The sequence below is a fragment of the Myotis daubentonii genome, chromosome 18 (assembly GCF_963259705.1).
Source record: "Myotis daubentonii chromosome 18, mMyoDau2.1, whole genome shotgun sequence".
NCBI classification, from domain to species: domain Eukaryota; kingdom Metazoa; phylum Chordata; class Mammalia; order Chiroptera; family Vespertilionidae; genus Myotis; species Myotis daubentonii.
The window spans coordinates 36,908,415-36,935,585 of NC_081857.1; the positions used below are offsets into that span (position 1 = coordinate 36,908,415).

General features: G+C 38.6%; 1 protein-coding gene across 1 annotated transcript; it reads right to left on the bottom strand.

Annotated features, from left to right (window-relative positions):
- Positions 1–40: 40 nt before the first annotated feature.
- Positions 41–27,168, bottom strand: CAPZA1 (capping actin protein of muscle Z-line subunit alpha 1). The gene is made up of 10 exons (XM_059674923.1): positions 27,026–27,168; positions 17,421–17,484; positions 14,982–15,033; positions 10,391–10,454; positions 8,057–8,263; positions 6,893–6,972; positions 6,226–6,304; positions 4,367–4,438; positions 2,018–2,080; positions 41–1,654 (listed from the first exon to the last, which is right to left on the bottom strand). The coding sequence occupies exons 1-10, from the start codon at positions 27,062–27,064 to the stop codon at positions 1,514–1,516; spliced, it is 861 nt and encodes a 286-aa protein (XP_059530906.1). The 5' UTR covers positions 27,065–27,168; the 3' UTR covers positions 41–1,513.
- Between the last annotated feature and the right edge of the window lie 3 nt (positions 27,169–27,171).

Consider the following 27,171-nt stretch of genomic DNA (forward strand, 5'->3'; position numbering starts at 1 on the left):
CTAAGGCTGAAGGGACGGATCAAAAAGGAGACTTAGACCATTTAAGAACAAAACAGGTATATTTCTATTGGACTACCTGATACAGAGGATGGTGTGGTATGGATGGATAGTATGAATGACAAATAATACAAATATATTTTATTTGAAATAAACAAATATGCTTACACAGCTCAATAGGTCACTTGGAAACAAATTCTTGCTTGACTGTATTACTGAGCAAAAACAAAGCTGAAGCACAAACACCCTTCTTTTTTGACATGTATATGCAGATAGGTAGGAAGACACTACTTGGTTTTTAAAAAACTGACCTTCCCTTAAGGCCTGGTCATAGAAGTGTAAACAATGTAAATGAGTCCACCATTTCAGTTGTCATATCATATCTATGTCACCTGTGTATTCTGAGATCACACATATACCTGCCAATAAACCTAGAAGGGTTGCTATATCACAGTTACATTTAAGTTCTTGGCAGGCAGGACTGAGGAAAAGTCATGTAGAACAAGTTTTACATCCTATTTAGAACAAATCACTAGTATTCCCTTAAATAACAGGCTACAATAGAAAGATACTGCCGGGAAGTTATCCTTTTCACTTTGGTTCATTTTTAGGTTTTGTTTGTGATTTACAGAGCTGTTTGATTTGTTTGCCTATAGTACAATCCTGCCACATGTATTAAAGCACAGATACCTATTATTTCTTCATCTTCATTTTTCAACTCTGATACTCTACTACATCCCTCGTATGTCAGCAGTTCTGGAATATTAAAAAAACAATAATGGGTAAAACTCTGCTAAAAATGCAGATATCTACAACTACAATGGTACTAGACGGGAAGGAGACAATAAGGAAGGGAAAAAAGCAAACACGTTCATGTGCAGGGAATGTGGTTCAAGTCTTTGGATTTAAAAACAACTTCCTGGGAGAAGCTGGCTATAATGGAATTTCCAGAAAACTTCCTGTGCCCAACAAAAGGACATGAAAAGCCCAATCCAAACTTTTGAAAACTATAGTTACACAATGCGCTAAGAGATGATCAAGGCAGTTCAGGGAGAGGATGGATGTGTCTTCCATTCGGCTACAGTTGGTAGCACAGCCTCTTTAGCTGTTGATGATCAGTATAAACCATGGAAGTACCAGGTGTGCTTTGAAGGACAGGGGTAGAAAAGCAGAGAACATATTACCTGTCTATATCAGAAACAGGGCTTTATGGCTAGGAAAATTTTCTAAACAGTAAAATGACTCCAGGATAGACCTTTCTCTCCATCATTAAATGTGGCAGAATTTTAAAAAAAAATTTACAAGTAGATATAGTGAAAACAGAAGATTACAAGTCAGAGAACATAAAAGTATCAAGACAATGCTATAGGTTCAACAGTATTCCATGAGGCTAGAAAACCTGTTAACTTTGAAAGCCCTAGCAAAATATCACTCTTGTTTATAAATCACTTATTTATCATATGACCATACATTGAAACCTTTCTTTCCACGTACTGAAGAATCTTAGATTAAGCCTTTAAGCATTCTGCATTTCTTTGCCAATCTTGTAGCTGAGTATCTTGTTCCAGTCGATTTTGGTGCGGGTAACTGGAAGCTGCCGGCGCAAGGCCTTGAATGTGGTGTCTGACATTGTTTGATAGTTTTCACTAATTGCTGTCTGCAATGGATAATTAAAGCCAAGTTACTTGAACAGAAAGTAAAGTAAATGAGGTCAAGGACATTCGTGAATCCCCTAGGAAGAACAGACAGGACATATTATTTCTACTGAACTCTCCAATCTCTGAAGTGCGTTAAGAAGCCCACCTATATTATTTATTAAACTAGGGCTACAGTCCCTTTCCATAGCAAAACCTTGATTGTAAGTACAATGCCAAGTTGTAAGGCCTGCAAATTCTCCACACTTAGTAACACCGAACAACACATTTTTATGTTACAAGGACAGAGAGAAGTCTAACAAAATATGCTAACAGCAAAATAAGAAGGTAGTAGGTCTAGAAAAGTTAGTTCTAAATCTCCTTACCTGATACTCATTTTCTGCATGTTCTATGATTTTAATAAACTCCTTGGCAGTTTGTGCTTCACTCTAGTGAAGAGAGGAGGAAAGAAAAATATGAATTTTTAAAAATGTGAAAGCAGTGAATAAAGAGATAGCGAGAAGTCTATCTTAACTAACATTTGCACAATTTATAGTTTATCAAGTGTTCCCATGCACATTATCTTCTTTGATTCTCTTCAACAACCCTGTGAAGATCTGTTATCATCATCACTTCCATTTTGCAGAAAACAGAATCCTCTTAAGTGACCTGACCAAAATCATACAGCTTTTGAATGACAATGATGGGATCTGAATCCAGGTCTTTGCCCAAAAAAGGCCATGCTCTTTCCAATCTATCACAGTATGCCCATAAGGCACCATCATGATGTCTTCATAGTTTTTCATTTTTGTTAAAGGAGGGAGAGAGAGAGAGAGAGAGAGATAGAGATATCAATTGGTTGCCTCCTGCATGTGTACTGACTGGGGTTGGGGATCAAGCCTGCAACCTAGGTATGTGCCCTTGACCGGAATCAAACCTGAGAACCTTCAAGTCAAGGGCCAACTCTCTCTCTACTGAGCCAAACCGGTTAGGGTGGTATCTGTAGATTTTTATGCCTTGAAAATATTTCTGCTTTAAGATGATATTAACAATGCCCTCAGATATATTGGTCATATAAGTTAAGCTCATATATTCCTCTATTTACTATTTATGATGCTAACCCAACCGATCACATTTTGCTTTACACGATTCAGGTATAAAATGAACTGAATCTCTCTTCCTTTCACCATTAAGTACAACAGAATTAAAGGCAGGAGGGTAAGATTTAATGCAGAGCAGCAGTCCCGAGATTCTTTCAAATAGTCAAAACTATTTTCAATCCTATATAATAAAAGTGTAATATGCAAATTGTCCCCTCAGCCAGGAGTTTGACTGCTATAAGTGCACTGACCACCAGGGAGCGGCACAGAACATAGCGGGTGTTGGCGACGTGGCACTGGCAGCGGGTGGCAGTGGAAGTGCTGCAAGCCCCGATGGGCCCCAATGAGAACAGGACTGGGGCGGGATAGTGGAGTGGGTGAGTGGGCAATGCCAAGCCAAGGCTGGTGCAAGCCACTGGTCGCCAGGCAGGGCCCATCACCCTGCTGATTTGATCATCCCACTGACACCAGGCTCCCAGGTGCTGAGGGAGCTGAGTGGGGACCCGATGCCCCGCAGATATGAATCGCAGGGCGACCAGCGACCAGCAGCAGGGGTGGGGGTTAGGGGCAGGCGGCTGGGGGAAGGGAGGGAGTACCCGGCCAGCAGCTGGCAGCTGCTAGGGACCCTACCAGTGCATGAATTTTGTTCACTGGGCCTCTAGTTTTATAATAATACTAAGAGAAAGCTACTTGCCTTTTTTACTCTTACTCTCATGTATATTCAGTATAGTTTCATAGAAGCTACATGTGTGTGATGATCTGATCACTCTGAGGCCAATGGCATGTGTGAAGCACATGAGGATTTAGTTTTTAGTAAGCCAGACATTGAACGATTTATGAAAATGTCATTTTTTTTCATTAATTATTTTTGGTTTGAAAAACATAGTTGTTTTCCACGAAAATGTTATTTAGGTTAAAAACTAATGGGCTTGTTACTGCAATTTTTAATTAATAAAACTTTAATGTTTCTCAGTTTTAACTTTTTTTTGCATTTGAAATTTTTTTCTTTAAAAATATTTTCAATTACAGTTGACACAATATTATATTAGTTTCAGGTGCACAACATAGTGATTGGACATTTATATGCCTTACAAAGTGATCATCCCAATAATTCTAGTATTCATCTGGCACCATACAGTTTTTTTATTTCTAATAAGGTAAATACTGATAGATATAAAACACATAAACAAAAGCTACATGAGAGTGCTCAGTAACTTTTAGGAATATAAAGAAGTAGTGAGAATATCCCTTCTTTCCAGGTACAGAACACAGAATACTTTTTGATGGAATATTCCTAAAAATGTTGTTTCTCTAAAGATATGAATGCAGCCCAATAGGATTTAGTTTGGCAATCTTTTTTTCCTCCTGGTTGTTACTGACTGAAGATATTGCTGTCCTTGAGCAAATCTCACAACTGAGAAAGAGAAAGACGGAAGTCTCAATTCTCTAAGGCCACTGAGTCAAAGACTTTGAACTAATATAGTTGGTTGGTTATATACTCTTATAAGCTGCCAAAATCAAAGCACTGAAAACAAACTGAATTTCTAACAGCAGAATCAGTCCTCAGGATCAACACTAATTTTTAAAAGAGAAACAAGACACAAATGAGACAGACATTAAATTCTTCACACTCACCGAAACAGTTACTGAATCCTGTACATCTTTATGACTAACCAACTGAACATTGCCATCTTCATAATAGTGTACCTGTGTGAAACAATGTTGTGAGCAAGTTTATGTGTAGTTCATATAGAAACCTGTTGCTTAGGGCACATATCCATGCCTTAAGCCATTCCCAATCTTACCAACTCTGAATGAATAATTATTATTACCAATGGTAATATACTATGGTGGTTAAAATGCACAGAACACTCAAATTTAAGAATTCTCTCTTTCCTTTGCAGGGAAAACTGATTATTAAGTTCAACAAACATTTATTATGTTTTAATGCATCTCAGGCACCACACTAGGCATTGTGATGCAAAGAACTTGAATGATTCCATGCTTAACAGTATTAAAATAAAATCATTAAACATTAGTTTTTCTCTGTGAAAACCAAGGAATTTTAATGGATTCTAATTCCTTATGCATCTTTCCATATACAGTATCATCAATATTGATAAGCAGATTTGACCAAGTGCAGGAAAAGTTTTAGGGGTAAAGACAGGATTGAAAAACAAATATTGGTAAATTAGGCTACAAAAATAAGAAAGACAAAAGCAGTTGTAAGGATATAAGGTAAAGTGGGTGCTGTAATTATGAAAACAATTAGCAAAAAAAGGAATACACAAGAGACAGACTAATCAATCAATGACATAAGGCTCAGGAAATCTTGGCAACTTACAAGATAGGTTCAGTCATCTTAACATGGCTATAAACTGGTCATACAGAATAAGATGAGAATTTCCTTTGTTAAGTGCATTTGCACAGGGTCTTGGAAACAGGAGTTGTCATCTAAGTGGACAAGGTAGAGAAGGGTATCTAGCAAGGGGATAAAAAAGGACAAGAGAATGGAGCACAACTGGTTTCCTTGAGGGAAGAACAAAGAACTGACTGCAGATAAGGATGTGTGGAGGAGGGGAGTGTGGCATTGAGACATTGCTACGAAGCAAGCTGGAGATAGACTGTGAAGAGCAAACAGCCTTAGAAACCATGTTAAGAATTCAGACTTTCTCCTATTATGAGTGATGGGGATCCAGGGAAAGGGATTGTTTTGGAAAGATTATGCTTGTGTTATGAACAAAATAAAGGGAACTAAAATTGGGGGCATAATTCCAGAACAATAGTCCAGGTAATGCCTGTTTCCTTTATCTAGTCCATACTATCAGGAGATAATTGAATAAAAGGAAATGTTTTCAGACATAAAGCAGAAAAGGAAAAGAAAGGAGCAATAATCTGCAGTACCTTAGCATTATTTATTAAGTCATTCCTATGTGTTAGGCATTACGCAATACATTTTACTTATTCCTTATATTTTCTCATGCAATCTTTATAAAAATTCCTGTTTTATTTACTTGATTTTAAAATCTTGTCACTGTTGTAAAATAAACAAAACAAAATAACCCATTCATTTAGCTTTCTTCAAACCGAAGAGCTAAGTTTTATGTATATGTAAATACTTAAATGAGACAATATACATGAAAGACCATAAGTTACAGTAGCTGCTATATAGTTATTTCTTAATAATTACTTATTTTTCTATTTCCTAGAACTATTTTTTGATAATTTCTGGGAAGGTCTTAGATTATCTTTGAAAGAAGAAAATAACAAGCAAGCAGTACATTCCACATGACTATCCTTTATCGAGCTAGAATAGCTCTCTGTTTACTTCCCCAGGAAGGAAGCTTCTATTTCTATTCACTACCATTGGTCTCCCTTTGCAGCTACATATAGTTGTTTCTTATTTTTCATAACAGAACAAATTCCAACTTGAATGTTTCTGTGGAAGATGTGACATTTTAATATGTGGCCTATTAACATGCTGGGAATCTCACCTGAATCTTAAGGACTCCAACCACCTGGGCTGTAGGTGGTGTGATGGTGAACTTCCATTCTGATCTCCAACGACCATTCCTATTAAAAGACACACACACACATCACTATAGAATTAGCAATAAGCGTACGTAAAAGGTGATTTCTCACTGAGGCAGATAATTTGGGAAAGAGAAAAAAGGAAACAAATCATTTCTAGTTTAACAAATCAAATATGTTTGCATACAAGTGGCCTAATCATAAGCCTTTTCAGTTATTTTTACTTTCATTTTTTATGTTGGAGTAAAAAACCATGCTAATCTGTTCATGAGTGCCTCTTCCACAAACAGATGGATGAGCTGCTGTGTTATACAATTAACCAAAGTATTGTTAACCAAATCCAAGTAAAACTCAGACTTCTTTATTTTTTTCTTTATTGTTTTTTTTTTTTTTTTTAGAGAGAGAGAAAGGGAAACATCAATTTGTTATTTAACTTATGCATTCACTGGTTGATTCTTATATGTGCCCTGACCAAGGATCGAACCTGAAACCTTAGCATGTTGGGACAATGCTCAATCAACTGATCTTCCCAGCCAGGGCAAACTCAGACTTGTAACTGGGCACTTTATTAATCTGGCTTGGTTCCTTTCTAATATAAATGAGATACAAATAGAACATTTACTTTCTTACCAGAAATTTTTAGGCTGAAACTGGTGGCTTTCAATACACGCAATAATGGTCTGTTGCCCATCTATAGTTTTAGCATAAACCTATTGTTAAAAAAAAAAAAGTTAGACTCTGAAAACACATTTGATCTAAACAACAAATGCTGTATAAAAGCAGTGTGCTAAATCGCTAAATCTTTTGGGGAGATAAAGAATCAGAGAGGATGAGCTGAAAATTCAAAAGAACTCATGGGATATGAACACTAAGCAGAACATATTAAGTTCTAGATGAGACAGAGGTACAGGAATACAGAGAGAAATACTGGTTTCAGATACAGGGGGTGCCAGTTAGGCTGGACCTTATAAGACAGATGATGGTCTCATAAGTAGAGACTGGGAATAAAAGATGAGTAACGTTCAGGTAAGAAACTAGGGTTTGTTATATCTTTGTTTGTTATATCGCCTCCAGAACTAAATAACCAATATTAATCAGGAGGCCACGGAATTAATCTAGGCAGTAAGTTAGAGTAGTATCAATGGACAGCAAGATGCAGAAGCACAATCAAAGGTCTAGCCATATACTGCAAGGGAAGGGCAAAAGCAAGTAAGTACTGGCATGCTTGGGTAACTAGAAAGATGGTGGGTGGTACCATCAACAAATTGGGAAATTTAGATAGAAGATGTCTAGCTCATAGTTAGAAACACGTCCAAGCTAAAGACCTTTGATGACTTAAAACAAATTTTTTTAATTGATTTCAGATAGGAAGGGAGAGGGGAAGAGGGAGAGAGAGAGAAACATCGATGAGAGAGAATCACTGATTGGCTGCCTCCTGCATGTCCCCTACTAGGGATCAAGCCTGCAACCAGGGACCCTTCAGTTTGCAGGCTCTATCCACTGAGCCAAACCAGCTAGGGCCTTTTTTCTTGGTGGGAGTGAGGTAATTTCTGACAAAATGTGAAATAGGATACATTGACTGAGATTTAAAATTTTTATGCAATTGGGATTTAAGAAAATAATTTTCCATATAAAATTTTCCATTCATACCCCTTTCAAACATTATTCAGGGAATAAAATGCAGGAGACTGTACCTAAGAAGAAAGAAGTGATGTTTGGCTGGCCAACGCCCTCAAAGAATGGGTAAAGGATAGCAATTAAATACTCTCATAATGAAACAGGCAGATACTTAACAGTACAGAAGCCACTGGAATAATGGTCTTTCACATAGGCCCTTAAAGCGCTGTCACAGGATTCTCTCCAAGACTTCAGACCTCCATCTACTTCCTCTGGCTGGGGGTCACTTGCTTCTTTCCGTAAGTGATCAAACTTAAAGGAAATTTTGTTTCTGGGATCTAAAAATCTGCTGTTACCCAAGTCACCGTGTTCTGTAATTAAGACCTTCCAAAGAATAATTACAATCATGAGTAACTTTTGTAAAAAAAAGACAGTTGTTGACACATTTTACAAAGCAAATAAAATTTCTGAAGAAGATAGTTAACTTTTCATTTAGTCAGATTTCTTCCTTACCAATATTTCCATCAAACAATTTTATTCTTTAGTCTAACCCTCATAAAACTTCTTCTTAATGTTGCAACTTTTCTAACTAAAAGGTAAATATATCACATTAAAATTTTAATCTGCACTTCTTTAATTTCTATTACTAGGCAATCTAACACTTTCCCAAGTTTGCTTTATATTCCTCTACTGGGTGCAGTCGGTTCATGTCTGTTCCTTATTTATTCAATGAACTCTTGACACCATCCTTAGGTATCTGAATAATCTTTTTATCTATTACTAGAGGCCCGATGCACAAAATTTGTGCAAGAAGCTCAGCCCTCGCAGCCCTGGCTTCGTCTGGAAGGTCGTTCGGCTGTCTGGTCTAATTTACATATTATGCTTTTATTATTACAGATGTTTGAAGTGCAGATTACCTCCTTTTAAAATCTTATTTGTAAAACTTATTATGCAGAAGCCACTTTCTTTTACAAATTTTTCTAATGTTTCGTTATTACTCAAGTTATGATTCACTTTCCATTTCCTACTACAGCCCAGGAGTAGGGGCCAGGCAATAGTTCAAGGTCAGTTTGCTCTGGCATGAAACACTAAGAGATACCCAGAGGGATGGGCTTGTCATTACATTATTATTTTTTTCTTTCAAAAAAACAGATAAATTTTAAACCCAAGAAATAATCTAGATATATAGTTGGCACTGAAAATCAGTTAGATTAATCTTATACATTTTAGGAACTGTTTTCTTTTCCTTCTGTTTATGATACTTAGGTTTAAGGTTTCTCCACCCATTGCTTGTCTTTATGTTTGCTAGCAGTCTCCCTTCACTGTTGTTCTTGATCAGAATACTGCTGTATGGTCAATAATAATTTTCACAAGAATTGTATAAAATCTATTTGAAAAACAAATGTTCTCATATCATTTTCTATAGGCCTGGTGCATGACATTCGTGCACTTGGGGGGTTCCCTCAGCCCAGCCTGCACCTTCTTGCAGTCTGGGAGCCCTTGGGAGATGTCCGACTGACGGCTTAGGGGGGAGCAGCCCTAAGCTGTCTGTCGGACAATCTTAATGCTGCCGTGGAGGCGGGAGAGGATCCCGCCAGTGCTATTGCACTCGCCAGCTGTGAGCCTGGCTTCTGGCGCACTGACCACCAGGGGGGCAGCTCCTGCATTGAGTGTCTGCCCCTTGGTGGTCAGTGTGTCTTATAGCGACTAGTCATTCCACCGTTCGGTTGATTTGCACATTAGCCTTTTATTATATAGGATATTTCTACTCAGATAAGCTTTCCATATTATTTATATTTCTTATCCAGAAACATGACACTTAAATCTATTGTTTTCCATTTATTTTTCTGATCAAAATGTGTGAGTTTATATGAACTGTGTGGCAGAAGACTCTCATTAGTTTCCTATCTAATAGGAAACTTAACAGAGCCTCAAAGGTTTTCAAGAAGATAATGTATTCAATTAAAAAATGACAATTCCCAGCTAGGAATGATATGCATTCTGGCAAAAACATACGATTGGAAGGGGCTTCTGGAATGACCAATAGCACCTTTCAAACCTAACTCCTCTTTCCTTCCTGGAACACAGATTCACTGCCCAGAAATGGAGCAGCTATCTTGAGAGCATAATGAAAACCATACCCAAGAATGGCAGAATAGAGCTAGAAGCAATTTGGGTTTCTGATGACACCACAGGGCTGCCATATCAGCCCTATTACCTCCGGACTCCTACGTAACAAAAATAAGATCTCCATTTAGTTGACCCACTGTGGTTGATTCTTTGTTATATGCTGTGATATCTAATAAACCATCCATCTTCCTTTAATTGTCCAAGTAATATCTTTTTTTTCCCTGTTATGGCTAAGAATCTGATCTTCTTTTGACTACATTTTTAAGTTGGTGATTACTTATATGGAAATGTTGACAAAATTAGCCATTTTTATATCTACTTTGGTTTATAGGATTTCTATTATCTTTCAGGCATAGCCTATGAAATAGAAATAATTTTTACCTGATCTTCATATCCTTCTATCTTCACAGGTGTGAACTGATCCATGTTATACTGGGCAAATGCACTGTTTTTCAAAAGTGAAAAAAAAATAAAAAAGAAAGAATTATATATAAACACAAAACGTACTTCACATAATAGCAAAAGAGAAGGTGAAACACTCCCTGGTCTTTTCCCCTTTATCTCTAGGCAACTGGTGATACTGTAATGTCTTCCAGCTTTCCGCAGGAACTCCTCTCCACAGCATCTCAGAAGTGCACTAAGCTCTGAAATTCCCTTTTCCTCTCCACTCCTAAACTCCAACACAGCTCACATTTGGATGGTTCCTAAATTTTAAGCTATCTGATTATAGTGAATTACCAACAGTTTAATCATTTAGATAGCTTTCAGTAATTCAAAAAGTATCTTCAATTGAGGCACTATTTTGGAAATCTTGTTTTCTTTGTTCTGGGCTGTGAAGTAGGAGAGACCAGAATTAAATGTTCTGGAAGGCACCCTGGCCAGTGTGGCTCAGTTGGTTGGGCATCCTCCTGTGCATCGAAAGGTGGCCGGTTTGATTCCGTCAGGGTACATGCCCAGGTTTCAGGCTCAATCCCCAACAGAGGGTGTGCAGGAGGCAGACGATTGATGCTCCACTCTTACATGGATGTTTTTCTCTCTCTCCCTTCCTCTTCCTCTAAAAATCAATAAAAATATTTTTTAAAAATACCAAAAAATTAAATGTACTGGAATGTATCTGACATGGGGAGAGTGAGGTGAGAGCTGAGCATCAGTCAAGTCTCAGAGGAGAACCTAAGGCTGAGTAGAGGTTACAAAAAAAGAAAAAAAGAAAAAAAGAAAAAAAAGGGATAGAATAAAGATTCATAGTACATGCCTCATATTGTTTATTTCTTTAGTGCTAGATTTATGAAACTTTGCACTTTCTTTTTTTATTTTTCATATTTTTTATTATTCATGTTTTCATCTTTTGCTTAAATCTGCATTTTCAATTGCTTCCTAGTACATCTTACAAAGTAAGCTAAAGTAAAAGATAAGGCAAAAGATGGAAATAAACTTCAGTATAAAAAAACATAATACACTTCTATGCTTATGAAGTATCAGTCCTCTCACACAATTTACTTGCCAAGAGAAGAATTAAACATCTCTCCAGCCCAATTTTAACCCGCTAAAACATCTGCCAGATCACTCCTTTTAAGCAAAGCATAGAATCTTTCCTAGACTTTTCAAGAGAAACCAAAGTAACAAATATTTGAACATCAAATATTTAAGGCTAATCATCAATCTTCTCATCCTAAGCTATTGTTGTGTCTTTTAATGAATCATTTCCTTATAATACCATATCGCCATGGAGCAAAATAAGTCCTAAATACACTGGCTCTTTAGAATGAAATATAAATTAAGTGTTCATACTTATTATTATTTTTTAAAAAGCTTAAGAATAGGGAATAAATAAGTACTTCATTCTAGGGTATGTCCTAGACTGTAGATTACAAATACCAACACTAAAATCTGTTACCATCAGATCATCCTTGATTCTTCTTTTTCTCATACTTTACATTTAACCCATCAGTAAATCTAGTAGTTCTACCTTGAGTACATATTAAGTCTTACTCCTTCCCACCAATTCTACCACTGTCACTCTAAGTATAATTTTGATTCACACACACACTAATTACCTACCTTTTTTGCTCCAAAGTGACTTTTAAAAAATTAGGTGCCTGTATTTGTATATAAGGATTTCTGGTACCAAGAATTAACTAATCAGTTACAACCTTATTATGCAAGGTGACCAATAAGATGCAACTACATTATATGACCTATGTATTTATCGTTCAAGACAGGGTATTCACACCAAATAGCTACTGTTGTGTAGGCTACTGTCATTTATTAAAATTTGACAATCTAAGGGAAAAGAAGTCAGTGCCCCCTAATAAATGGTCACGAGTTGAATGTTTTAAAGATTCTTGCCCTGGCCGGTTTGGCTCAGTGGCTAGAGCGTCGGCCTGCGGACTCAAGGGTCCCAGGTTCGATTCCGGTCAAGGGCATGTACCTTGGCTGCGGGCACATCCCTAGTGGGGAGTGTGCAGGAGGCAGCTGATCGATGTTTCTCTCTCATCGATGTTTCTGACTCTCTCTATCCCTCTCCCTTCCTCTCTGTAAGAAATAATTTATATATATATATATATATATATATATATATATATATATATATATATATATTTTTGTAGCACACTGGTTAAAAATTGCTTCTCTAGTCCAAACCACCACCATTTATCTCTGAACCACTCGGTCTTCTAAGCACTCATTTTACTTCAATCTTTGCCCACGCCTACAGAGCAGCCAGTGATTATCCTAAAATGTAAGAGTCATCATGTTATTCTCTGCCTAAAACACTAATAATTTCCCCTCTCTCTCAGAATAAAACCTCCTCTTTAACATGGTCTACAAACCCTACTTAGTGCAGAAGTGTTCGGAATTATCAGAGAATGCTTCTGGTGGAAATCCAGGAAAGAGGGCAACTCCTAGGTTAAGCCTTCTTCATTTTACAGAGAAGGCAATGATGAGGATGGTAATTACTGGGACAACACTTACTGAGGACTAGGACCAAGGAACCAAAGTACCTCATTATTGGAAATAAAACTGAACACTTCATTTGTATGGAAAATCAAATATTTGAGCAGAAGACATTCTCTTTAGGAAGAGGTTTTCCAAGACTCTAGAGTCCATAAGAACCAGAATATTAATAAATACAAAGCTTTATTGTCAGTGTAATTAAAACTATTGAAGCATCGGAACTCACACCAAATTCTACTGTCACTCCTAACTGGAAATGGACAACAGGCTTAGGATGTCCTCACCCTTGGATCTTGACATCCCACTCCCAATCCCCCTTACCAAGTACAGAGAAGATTTAAGTTTGGGTAGCTCTCAAGGATAAAACTAAGACCAATAAGGCAGGAAGACTGAAGAACTTGCCTTGTGAAATAGCTAATTCATTATTAGAAGCATTCAGATGGAATAACCAAATGTTGACAAAACATAGATGAGATTTTTTCAATGAAAGGGCACAGGGTAAATGGGTTGAACTAGCCAGCCATTAATGTTTTTTTTCTATGGCAGAATCTATGCACTTAAGGGAAATTAGAATGTCTCTTTAGTGTGTGTCTAAATCAATGCATAATTAGGATATCTTTCATAATGATAATTATAGTGATGGTGTGCAAATTTTAGGTTTGTAGAATCTGGTCCCAAAATGAGTTCCAAAAAGCAGTATGGACAGGGCAGAAGATGACTGTTTCCCGGGCAGCAGCTTAACAGCTTTCTATAGCTAATATCTAAACCAATTATATTTCATACCAAATGCATTCATAATTATTTGATGTTCTGCATCAAAGTCCTTATCCCATCTCCCCACCTCACCCTTTCCCAGACATATCCAATTATGTTTTCCTCTTTACAAAGGAACTCTGGACCAGTTGGATAGAGAGTAAATTAAATAAAATATACTGAAGAGTAAAGGAGAGTAGTGATAAAGCCAGATAACCAGGGGCCTTGAAAGCTAGACAGTGTTTAGAACTGAAGACACAACAAAAACAAAACAAGCAAACCTATACCACTATAACATTTTTAAAAAACATATATTTTTATTGATTTCAGAGAGGAAGGGAGAGGGAGAGAGAGATAGAAACATCAACGATGAGAGAAACTCATTGATCAGATTCTTCCTGCACGCTCCCTTCTGGGGGTCCAGCCCGCAACCAGGGCATGCGCCCTTGACTGAACTTGAACCTGGGACCCTTCAGTCTGTAGGCTGATGCTCTATCCACTGAGCCAAACCACCTAAGGCTACCACTGTAACTTTTTAAAACAAAGACAAAATGAAAATGCTTTTTTATAAAGATTAGCCTGACAAGTGATAAGAAGTCAATGACTGGGTAGAATAACTGTGCTATTATTCTATGATTAATTCTTTTATTTATTTTTTATTGATTTCAGAGAGAAGAGAGAGATACAAACATCAATGATGAGAGAGAATCATTGATCGGCTGCCTCCTGCATGCCCCCTACTGGGGAATGAGCCTGCAACAAAGGCATGTGCCCTGACTGGGCATCGAATCGCAACCCCGTGGTTCATGGGTTGACACTCAACCACTGAGCCACATCATCTGGGCTCTACTGTTAATTCTTACCATAAATTCACTTTATGAATATCTGCTATTCTTTGGCAATTTGAGAAACATTTTTATTCTTCAACTGCAGCCTAATCTTTCTATAACTGTTTTTTAAAAACTTAACAGGAGCTAAAACAACTATAGGAGAAAACCCAAGAGCCAACATTTAACGCTGCTGTAATGGGGAAAAATCACACCAAAATAAATAATAAGTAAAATAATATAATAAGCAAAATAATATAAGCTTTAAGAAAGTAAACATTTTGGTGGAACATGTTTTCTCTAAGAACAAAATAAACTGCTAAAATAAACTGCTTCATTTTGAAGTGCTTTAAGCTAAGTTTTCAGGGTGTCAGTTCACTATTAACATAGTTTATGCAATATTAGAATAACACTGTAAACAGATTTTTAAAGACACTTACTGTGCTGCCCCTTCCCTGAGGAGATTGTCATTACTAAGCAGTAGCCGAACATCTGAGGAGAAAAAAATTGTTAAAAGATGTTAAAATTACAATGTTCAACAGGACAAACTTGAGAGTTTAGCGGATTTCTAAATTAGATTAAAATTTTTTAATTTATGATTTGAGAGAGAAAGGGAAGGAGAGAGAAACATTGATTTGTTGTTCCACTTATTTATATATTCATTGGTTGCTTCTTCTATGTGCCCTGACCAGAGATAACCTGCAACCTTGGTGCGATGACACTCTAACCAACTGAGCTACCTGGCCAGGGATCTAAATTTGATTTTTTAAAAATCAGATTTTGAAAGATTAGTCTTTGGATATATTGTTTCTAAAAATGCAAACAAATAGCTGCTAATGTTCATAGATTTGCATATAATTCTCAAAGAATTTCTTAGCAAATGAAAAACATGGTTTACAGAAGATTAGACTGTTAATTTTGTATCTAAAGAATCCTTTAAAATCTGAGTAAGAATTGCAAGTTTGCCCTAGCTGGTTTGGCTCAATGGATAAAGCGTCGGCCTGGGAACTGAAGGGTCCCGAGTTCGATTCTGGTCAAGGGCACATGCCCGAGTTGAGGGCTTGATCCCCAGTAAGGGATGAAGGGATGTGCAGGAGGCAGCCAACCAGTGATTCTCTCATCATTGATGTCTCTCTCTCTCCCTCTTCCTTCTTTTCTAAAATCAATAAAAACATAGTAAAAAAAAAAAAAAAAAAAAGAAATGCAAGTTTATCTGTAACATCAGACTAAGAAAGCTGGGCACAATTTAGTCAGTGGCAGTGAAGTTGCTGAACATATCTTTCTTTGAATAATCTCATGTGGGAGCCTACAATCTTTTTAAAAAGCTGTGTTAAGAGTCTAATCACTTTTCTTTTGTTAGTAGAAACTACCAAGAATTAATTCCAGGGGGGAACACTAATTACAAACTGAAGGCCATTGACTCTTGGGGCTTCTGAAAGAAAGGACTGGCAGAGGCCAGATGTGTAGCAGGCCAATAAAAACCAGTCCTGAGGTCACAGGTAGCTTGCCAATTCTTTTTTTGTAAAATATGTTTTTATTGATTTTAGAGAGGGGAAAAGGAGAGGGAGAGAGATAGAAACATGGATCAGCTATCCAGGCATGTGCCCTGACAGGGAATTGAACCAGCAACCTCTTGGTGCACTGGAGGGTGCCCAACTGAGTCACACCAATTTGGTATTAATTATTTTCATGGTACTGTACATTCAGTTCTCAAAAATAAAACAAGGGACGTCTAATTATGAAGACCATTAATATTATTAAGAATTTATCTGAACTAATCAGTCAGATAAAGGCAAGTCAAAGGAGTATTTTCTAAAAGCTCAGTTGTTGAAAATTTACATTCAGTCAATGTGGAAGACTAGAAAGGTTGCATTTGTTTCTCTTTGCTGTTAGTGCTCGAAGTCTACAAATAAGTCTATAACAGAATGTCTTCATTTTTCTGTTGCATTATTTACTCCTTATAGTAAATGTTTATATGTTCTCCTACTTACTCTTTCTCTACATCATTAATTTTTTCAATGGATATTATGATTGTGCTATGATGCTAGGTCAGATATAGATGAATATCACACAATCCCTCTTAAATAGGTAACCTTCTCATGTAAAACTAGAATTTCAAAATAAATGTTTGCTAAACTGAACCAAGATGCACAAAGATTATGATTTTACTTAAGGGTCCCCTTAAGATAAATTGAGATTATGATGACTGCTTTTATTGTGAAGTTCAAGATGCCTCATCTACATTTTTCATGCTGTAAGCTGTGTTAAGACAGTGAATAGGCCCTGGCTGGTGTGGCTCAGTTGTTTGATCTTCATTCCTTGCACCAAAGGATCACTGATTCCATTCCTGGTGAGGGCACATACCCAGGTTCTGGTTTGATTCCTGGTTGGGGTGCTTACTGGAGGCAACCACTCAATGTTTTTCTCTCTGTTCTCTCTCTCCCTTTCTCTCTCTCTAAAATCAATAAAAACATATTAAAAAAAAAAAAGACTGAATAATATGGAAGGTTGTAAATGTATTAGAATAGTGATCCCCAAACTGGCTGTGATTCAGAATCACCTGAGAGAATTTGATATAACAGATTCCACCCCAGATCTAATGAATGAGAATCTTGAGAGGGTAAAAATAAAATATAAAATATAAAAATAGGTATCCCAATTTACGTGTTAATACCCTGTTTTTGACTCAGACCTCAGTATGCTCTGACACTAGTATTATAGCTGGGTGACACTGAGTGTATTATTTTAACCTCTTTGAATATTGATTTCTTTAGCTATAACTATAGTATATTGTAAGGATTAAAAGAGTTAACAAGTACTCAATGAGTGCTTATGTTGCTAAGGAAGGCTTAAATAACTAGATACCAATCTTTACTCACCATTGAATACTTCATTAAATTCCCCTGGGGGTGCATGAGTGATGAATTTAGCAGCTATGCGTACCTAGAGAAATAAAATTTACAGAAAGAGAGTTATAAAAAGTAACAAATAAAAAGGAAAGGAATTAGCAGATAACATTTTCAATACTTGTGGCCCGGTACATGGATTTGTGCACATTGAAAGGAGATTAATTAGAAGAAAGATCCATGCAGTAATTACATTACTGCAAAAAATTACATGTCGAAATAGTATATATAATATAGTATTATAAAATTAAAACATGCGTGTGATTGGCGCCAGCAAGAGCTTTATATGTATCGCGCATGCACGAGTCAACGTTTATTCTGAAATCGCCAGTGCACAGCACATGTGCCGGCTGGCCAGCCAGTCAGAATACGCACGGTCGATTACTTAGCCTTTTATATAAATAGATATCCCTTGTTTACTTTTCTTTTTTAAATGTATTTTATTGATTTTTTACAGAGAGGAAGGGAGAGAGATAGAGAGCTAGAAACATCGATGAGAGAAACATCGATCAGCTGCCTCCTACACACCTCCCACCGGAGATGTGCCCACAACCAAGGCACATGCCCTTGACCGGAATCAAACCCGGGACCTCTCAGTCCGCAGGCCGACGCTCTATCCACTGAGCCAAACTGGTTTCGGCTGTTTACTTTTTTTAATACACTTTTTTGATTGATGGGAGAGGGAGAGAGACAGAAACATCAATTATTGATCAGCTGCCTCCTGTACACCCCACACTGGGGATCGAGCCGGCAACTTGGGCATATGCCCTGACCAAGAATTGAACACTCAACCACTGAGCACAGCCCGGGCAAATATATCCCTTGTTTAAACCTTTAGGTCCTAGTCACCTTATAGTCTCCATTATTACAATCTTCATCAATAATTATAAATAATGGCAACTTTTTTACTGATCAAAAAAAAAAAAGTTTTCCATAAAAGAGAAAAAACTCATGGACACTGACAACAGTGTGGTAATTGGTGGGGGAGGAAGGGAGGTAGAGGAAGGCATAGGGGGAATGATGATGGAAGGAGACTTGACTTGGGGTGGTGAACACACAATACAGTGTATAGATGATGTGAATACCGACAATAGTAGTAGGAATGTGGACAGGTTAGATATATTGTTAACTGAAAAGATAGAAAGGAAACTGGTATATTGGTTGCCTCTCAGGGGAACTGGGTGGTTGGAAAACGGGTGGGAGGGGACTTTTTACTTAAGCCTTTTTCTACCATTTTAATTTGAAGCATGTAGTTATAGTTCCTATATGCCTAAAATACTTTTTTTAAAATGAAGGAACAGAATCTAATAAAAAGAAGAATGAACAGGACTGGAATACTAATTGAACATGAGAGGAAAGACTAAGTGAAAAAGATAATGCCGAGAGAAACCAAGATGGCGGCATAGGTAAACACCGGAGTTTGCTGCCTTCAACAACCACTTCAAAAATACAACTAAAAGACGGAACGGACATCACCCAGAACCACAGGAAAGCTGGCTGAGGGGAAATTCTACAACTAGTAGGAAAGAGAACAGCATACCGAGACTCAGAGGAGGCGCAGTGCGGAAAATACAAAGGTGCGGAGGTATGCGCGGAGTGGGCTGGTGGCTGAGGGCGCGGTTGTCGTTTTCAATCGGGAGGGAGGCTTAGGCTCTGAGCTCCAGTTCCGGGTGAGTCTCTGGGGACCCAGACTCAAACAGGAGAAGCGGCACTGTCTGGCATCAGTCGGAGCGCGAGGGCAGCTTTCTCTCCGAGGTTTGCAGCGGTTGCTGGGACTCTGAGAGGCAGAGCCTCTGGGGACGGGACTGAGAGCAGCCATAACTGCTCCCTCCGCTGCCCTGTTGATCCCATGAGACCCGCCCCGCCCAAGTCCTGTGAAGAGCCATTTGCCGGATAGTCTCAGGCAAAGGCTAGATTAGCACCTCCCCAGAGGACAGAAGTTTTCCCACTGCAGACACAGCTGTTTCTCACAGCCAGTTGGCCTGGAGGTCAAATCCCCCCAGTATTAACTACAACAATCAAGGATTAACTACAACAAGAATGCGCACAAAGACCACTAGGGGATGCACCAAGAAAGCATAAAAAATGCGGAGACAAAAGAAACAGGACAAAATTGTCAATGGAGGATATTGAGTTCAGAACCACACTTTTAAGGTCTCTCAAGAACTGTCTAGAAGCCGCCGATAAACTTATTGAGATCTACAAGAAATCTAATGAGACCCTCGATGTTGTGATAAAGAACCAACTAGAAATTAAGCATACACGGACTGAAATAAAGAATATTATACAGACTCCCAACAGCAGACCAGAGAAGCACAAGAATCAACTCAAAGATTTGAAATGCGAAGAAGCAAGGAACACCCAACTGGAAAAGCAAAATGAAAAAAGAATCCGAAAATACGAAGATAGTGTAAGGAGCCTCTGGGACAGCTTCAAGCGTACCAACATCAGAATTATAGGGGTGCCAGAAGATGAGAGAGAGCATGATATTGAAAACCTATTTGGAGAAATGATGACAGAGAACTTCCCCCGCCTGGTGAAAGAAATAGACTTACAGGTCCAGGAAGCGCAGAGAGCCCCAAACAAAAGGAATCCAAAGAGGACCCCACCAAGACACATCATCATTAAAATGCCAAGAGCAAAAGACAAAGAGAGAATCTTAAAAGCAGCAAGAGAAAGAAACTCAGTTACCTACAAGGGAATACCCATATGACTGTCAGCTGATTTCTCAACAGAAACTTTGCAGGCCAGAAGGGAATGGCAAGAAATATTCAAAGTGATGAATGCCAAAAACCTATAACCAAGATTATTTTATCCAGCAAAGCTATCATTCAGAATTGAAGGTCAGATAAAGAGCTTCACAGATAAGGAAAAGCTAAAGGAGTTCATCACCACCAAACCAGTATTATATGAAATGCTGAAAGGTATCCTTTAAGAAGAGAAAGAAGAAGAAAAAGGTAAAGATACAAATTATGAACAACAAATATGCTTCTATCAACAAGTGAATCTAAGAATCAAGTGAATAAATAATCTGATGAACAGAATGAACTGTTGATTATAATAGAATCAGGGACATAGAAAGGGAATGGACTGACTATTCTTGGGGGGGAAAGGGGTGTGGGAGATGTGGGAAGAGACTGGACAAAAATCGTGCACCTATGGATGAGGACAGTGGGTGGGGAGTGAGGGCGGAGGGTGGGGTGGGAACTGGAAGGAGGGGAGTTATGGGGGGAAAAAAAGAGGAACAAATGTAATAATCTGAACAATAAAGATTTAATAAAAAAAAGAAAAAAGAAAAAGAAAAAGAAAAAGATAATGCCAATGTTCTGAGCTTGTGTCATTAAAAGAGAAGAATGGGCCGAATCGGTTTGGCTCAGTGGATAGAGCATCGGACTGCGGACTGAAAGGTCCCAGGTTCGATTCCGGTCAAGGGCATGTACCTGGGTTGCGGGCACATCCCCAGTGGGAGATGTGCAGGAGGCAGCTGATAGATGTTTCTCTCTCATCAATGTTTCTAACTCTCTATCTCTCTCCCTTTCTCTCTGTAAAAAATCAATAAAATATATTTTTAAAAAAATAAAATAAAATCTGGTAAAAAAAAAAAAAAAGAGAAGAATGGGATGAACAGAAATGATGAGATTAACAGGAGGTTCTGATGCAGGCAGAAAGGAAAATAACAGTAAGTGCATATTAAAATTATCACCTAATTCAGAAATCCCAAAGCAGTCATATTGTCTTCAGTATCACAACTACTTTTCCCTATCTAGGCTTATTTTTAGAAGATGATCCATATAAGGATATTTATTTATTTATTTCAAGATGAGAGAACCTATACTCTTAGATTTGTGCAATGGAGAGAGGAAAGAGCAAATGATATCTGACCCTAGTGTTTTTCTGGGTTCTAAAGGAGGGGACTTATAGCAGATGAAGGAAATACTTTTATTTGGGGTTTTGCAAGGCTAGAAGTATATACACATAGTCATTTTGGTATGCATAATGCTTTGCAGCTTTATAGGATTTACTAGGAAAAATGTTCCCGGGGGGGAGGAGGGTGGAGGGGTGTCAAATGTTCCCAGTAGTGACAAGGCAGGGCACCAATAATAGCAGCAGATGCTCAAGGACAATGAATACCGAAAGAGGCACCCAGAGTGTGGACACAACCTGAACGTAAGAAATATCTAGAGATTATTAGAAACAGTTCGGGGTGGAGGGAAGAGAGAGATGAAGGAGCATGAGTTGGGGAAATACTAAAATGAATGAAGGTGTAACTAATTGGTCTCATTCATACCGATAAGTTGGGCCTACACTATCTACCTGGTCCTATGCTAGGCATTGGATAAAAACATGGTTTCAGTTACCAAGGAATTCCGTTTTTGTTATTAGGGCAAATGTGCAAATGCAGATAATGACAGAAACTCCTCGAACATTTTAATGTTTCAATTTTAAAACGTATTTTTTAAAAATCAGAGTTTGAAAAAGTTCATTAAATTCTGTTCGGCTGGTTTCATCCAATTCCTCTTATCTCCCAATTTTATAGGAAAACTGAGACCTATAGAGGTTAGTGATTTTTTCCAAAATCACACTGGTGGCTAAAAGCACAGCAGGGAGAGAGAGGCCAAATCTCCTGATTCTCAGAATCATTCTTTCCCACTAATCACAGTATCTCATTTATAATTCAGTAAATGAAGGCCTCCTATTCTGTTTTTCTTTTCAATCACTGTTACATGGAATAAAGTGTAGTGAAAAAAGCATGGCTTCTGAAACAGACAAACAGGGTTTGAATTTTCTGACATATTACACTACTCTGCTTCGCATTAAGGCTAGTCCTAATAAAATTGCTAGATGTTCTAAAATAAATTATAATATACCTATACTTAACCAAAGATTGGGCATCTGATTTTGTACTTGCTGAAAATTTATGCTCCTGTCCAAGGATTTTATAACAGATTATATGAATACTCATCAGCAAAGCTAACTGGAAAAAGGGAAGAGAAAAGAATAGTGTTAATACTAATTGAGGACTTGTTAGAAAAGACCACTGCAAATAAGCTTCAGGGTTTACTTGATAAGGGTAATAACTCATCTGGTCAATCAACGAGGTAATCAAAACCAAGGAAATCCAGTTTAAAAGTGTAAGTAGTTTTATGAGCTCTAATAGGGCCTTTTGTCATTCATATAGAACATTTTCCACATCTCTCCTAAATAATTTTGATAAACCTGTTCCTCAAAAAGTGCCTTAAAGATGGGATCATTGTCTAAACTTAAAGCATACAGATCCACTTTTCAGTTATGGTATTTTTGCGGTTGTACACAAATATTCCACTAGTTAGGCTGAAGGGAAAAAATATGCCAGTCGCACTGTTTTTCAGCCTTAAAATTCTCTCTGCATTTTTTTTAAGATGCTGAATCAGCTTTCTGTACCCTTAGTGCTCTCGCAAACACGGTGAATGTTCTTAAAACACACAGGACTTTCTGTAAGAAGTGTGGCAAGCACCAACACCAGAAAGTAACACAGCATGAGAAGGGCAATGATCCCCTGAATGTGCAGGGACAGTGGCGTTGTGACAGGAAGCAGAGTGGCTATGGTGAGCAGACTAGGCCGGTTTCCCACAAAAAGGCTAAAACTACAAAGGAGATTGTGTGAGGCCTGAATATGTTGAGCCCAACTGCATCTAAGAGAATGCTGGCTATTAAGAGATGCAAGCATTCTGAACTGGGAGGAGATAAGAAAAAGAGCCCACTGATTCAGTTCTAAACTTCGTATTTTATTTTATTATGTGACAATAAAATCTTGAGGATAAGAAAAATGCTGAATCATGAAATAAAGGAAACAGACATGCAAAGAGCCCAAACAAGTTGCTCATCTCGTATTTCAAGTTTCCTAACTACTGTATCTTGTCATTTTGGTCTTGTTAAGCTCTTGGAACCAAGTAACGGAAGGGTCTTAGTAGCTAGAAGTGTAGAGCTCATTCTCAGAAACTGAAACGGAGGATAAGACTGAAAGCGCTTATTTCTACAAGTTATTACACTTTCTACTTCCTGTTTTATTTAGGCAGCTCATCATGACCATTTCAGGTAACAATGCAGAAGTTAAAAAACCCAACTTCCTCTTTATAAAGTGATAAAAACTTCAGCAGCTAGTTATGAAAATGGTTGATCTTACTAGCTTTTATAGAAATACTTGCAAGGAAATCAGAGACCATCATCATGAAATTCACCTCTATGTTCACTGCTTTCAGAAAATGTACCAAAAATAAAAAACTGTACTGGCATCATGACACATATCCCTTAAAAAACAAAAAAAACAACCCCAAGTCAAATGCAGTTGAGGTCTCCGTTAAAAACAGAAAAAATGGAAACTTTAGAGTTCCTTCAAGGAAGAACCAATCCAAATTAAGGCTAAAAATCTTTTTAAATATTTGTTTGTAATAGTGCTGTGGTTGTGAAAATTTTATAGGATAAGAATCTCATTTAAGAGTTACTTATGTTTCTTTTTTTTTTTTGTCCATATGCATAAAGTGTTCTTTGACACTTTTTATTAATTTTAATTTTGAAAGGCTTCTTTCACATGAAGCAACAGATTATTTTTTTTGAATGTTATTTACTTATGTTTCTGAATGCTAAGATATTCATATCAACAAGTCTTGTTAGAAAAATACTTTCTGAATTCTTGAATTCAGTTAAAAGGATGCAGAAGCCTGGAAAAGGGGGCAAGTAGGGTATGAAGCTGAAGAGAAGTGAAGAAATCTTACAAGCCAAAGCCCTTCCTTTTTTTTTTTTTTAAATATATTTTATTGATTTTTTACAGAGAGGAAGGGAGAGAGATAGAGAGCTAGAAACATCGATGAGAGAGACATCGATCAGCTGCCTTCTGCACATCTCCTACTGGGGATGTGCCCGCAACCCAGGTACATGCCCTTGACCGGAATCGAACCTGGGACCTTTCAGTCCGCAAGCCGACGCTCTATCCACTGAGCCAAACCGTTTCGGCAAGCCCTTCCTTTTTACTTATAGATCCACAACAGAGAAATACTATCAATTTCATCTCTGTCTGTGAATAAGAATCTAACAAAATATCAGAAATCTCAAATCATATGGATTTATTGAGACACTTACTATAGCAGTTATTCTTTATTATCCACACTAATGAAGACAATGTGGTTAATTTAAAAACTGTTTACTGAATGTGAAATTCATCAACTTTTTTGGCAGATTTACCTTATTAATTTTGATTTCCTTACTATGTCATTATTAAAATTAAGCAACACATCAGGTATGCTGGGAGATGAAAGGAACCTCATCTATTATTGAGGTCAGATCTATTATTATAAAATCAATACTATGAATGTTATTAAACACTGACAATATTCAAAGATATTTTTATTTGCATTTTGAAATACACATATATTTTCCAAATTTAATTAAAAAGGCATTCTAGCCGAAACCGGTTTGGCTCAGTAGAGCGTCGGCCTGCGGACCGAGGGGTCCCGGGTTCAATTCCGGTCAAGGGCATGTACCTGGGTTGTGGGCACATCCCCAGTAGGAGATGTGCAGGAGGCGGCTAATCGATGTTTCTCTCTCATCGATGTTTCTAACTATCTCTCTCCCTTCCTCTCTGTAAAAAATCAATAAAATATATTTTTTAAAAAAAAGGCATTCTAACTCAGTGTCAAAGACAAAAACCTGACAGCACTGGTAAATGTAGTATTACTTGGGCACAATAAACTTCAAAGTTTACTGTTTATTGTTATTTAAATACTTAATGATATTTTGTTGTAACAATATTTTTGCTTAAAATAAGCGACTCATCAGTTGGACTAAAAAATATTTTGTTATCCTATGATTTTCACTGTCATTTAACTTCATCTGAATCATAACTGTTTGCCTTAGAACAAGGATTATAGTATTCTCTCCAGCACAAGTTCATATAAAATGCTTCCTCCCTCCCCAAACTTATATGCTTATGGGAATTTCCAAGAATGAGAAAATTTAACGCTAAAGTGCTGTTCAATGGCTTGTGAGCGTTTAGCACATTCCTCAGTATTTCAAAATGGCATGCCATATGTAGGTATACTGTATCAAAACATTCTGTACAGAGGACTCCTGGAGCATAAATAGTCCCCTCCACCATCCCAATCTTTTTATTGGAAAAAAAAAAAAAAAAGAGAGAGAGGGGAAGAGCTGAAATACATTTACAAAGCACTCAAGCGTGCACATTTTGCACGCCACTATAGGAAACAAAAGACATAATTCTTGTCCTAAAATGAGTCAACTGCCCTAGCGGGTTTGGCTCAGTGGATAGAGCCTGCAGGCTGAAGGGGCGTGCGGGAGGCAGCCGATCAATGATTGTCTCTCATCATTGATGTTTCTCTCTCTCTCCCTCTCCTTTCCTCTCTGAAATACACACACACACACACACACACACACACACACACACACACACACACTAAGTTGTTAAAAAGATATAAAGTTGGTCACCTAATGAAATAATTCTAATTTCCGCAGGCCCTAAAATCTCATAGTTACCGAAAAGCCTGACAAGCTGTTAAGATGTGCAGCTGTCAGAAAAAAGAAAAAAAAAGTTATTCCACCTGACAAAGAATATGCTCTTGTATTTAAGACACTTTTGAAGGAAGCAGCACACAAATTACACAGACAAACTCCACTGTAATCAGACATCGCAGGGGAGCATCAGAGGAGGCACATGCTTTGCCCAGGCTTGAACGCGTTACCCTGAGGTTTACGTGCTCTATAAAACCTTTCTGGAGTTTATAAAAAAACCCCACAACAACCCACACAAAAACCCGTTGGCGAATCTTAATCGGTTAACAAGAAACTGAAAACCATTTTTCAACTATTATCAAGAGGCTATAAGACGCAGGGGATGGAGTCCCGGCGGGGCGCGGGGTAGACCCAGGCGGTCCAGGGAGTGTCTGCAGGGAAGACGGCGCTCACACCCGGCGCCCGTGTCCGGAGGCTCCCACGGGGGTCACTGCGAACAGCCCAGCTCCTGGGACCCGGGGAGAGGCGGGCACCCGGAGGGACCGCTCTGTCCAGGAGTCGTGACAGCAGAATCACTTCTAGGGGAAGGAAGGGCGGAAGGGAAGTGAAGGGGCCACCAGACCAGGAAGTGACTCGCCCTAAACTAGCCTCAATCCTGGCTAACGATGGGGGGGTGGGGTGGGGGGGACGGACGGGGAACGGGCTGAGCCCCAACAGCTCCAGGCGGTACAACTGCTGCTTCACAGGTCGCGACATCACCATCGTCCCCTCTCTCAATTACAGAGGAGAGTCCGCAGCCACGACTCCATAAGGGAAAAGTCTCTTTTCTGGCAGCCAGGCCAGCGGGCTGTGCCGCAGGCCCGGGAGGAAGAGAGTTGAGAAATGGGGAACTGGGGCCACGGGGCGCCAGGGGGAAGACCCTCGGGAGGAAAGCGTCCCGAGCGCGGGAGGCGGACGCCTGCAGGGCTGAGCGGCTTCTTTCCCCAGGGGGGCCCTTCCGGGCTTCCCACGGCGGCCGGGCCGGGCCCCTCACCCCTGGCGCGGGAGGAGGTGAGAGAGAGAGGCGCGCCCCTTACCTTCTCCTCATCCGACACCCGATCCTCGAAGTCGGCCATCTTGGGCTGCTTTGGCCCAGCCCGGCCGGGCGCGAGGCAGGCCGGGAAGGAAGCTGAGTGACGGCATCGCCGCGGGGGCCGGCGGAAGGGCCCGCCCGGAAACGCCG

What these genes read in the sequence shown, in the direction of transcription:
- CAPZA1 (XM_059674923.1), bottom strand. Translation starts at nt 27,064, where the DNA reads ATGGCCGACTTCGAGGATCGGGTGTCGGATGAGGAGAAG. An exon ending in ATTTAATGAAGTATTCAATG is followed by an intron (nt 15,034 to 17,420) that starts GTGAGTAAAGAT and finishes TTTTCTCCTCAG; the next exon opens with ATGTTCGGCTACTGCTTAGT. An exon ending in AGGATTCAGTAACTGTTTCG is followed by an intron (nt 2,081 to 4,366) that starts GTGAGTGTGAAG and finishes TCTCTTCACTAG; the next exon opens with AGTGAAGCACAAACTGCCAA.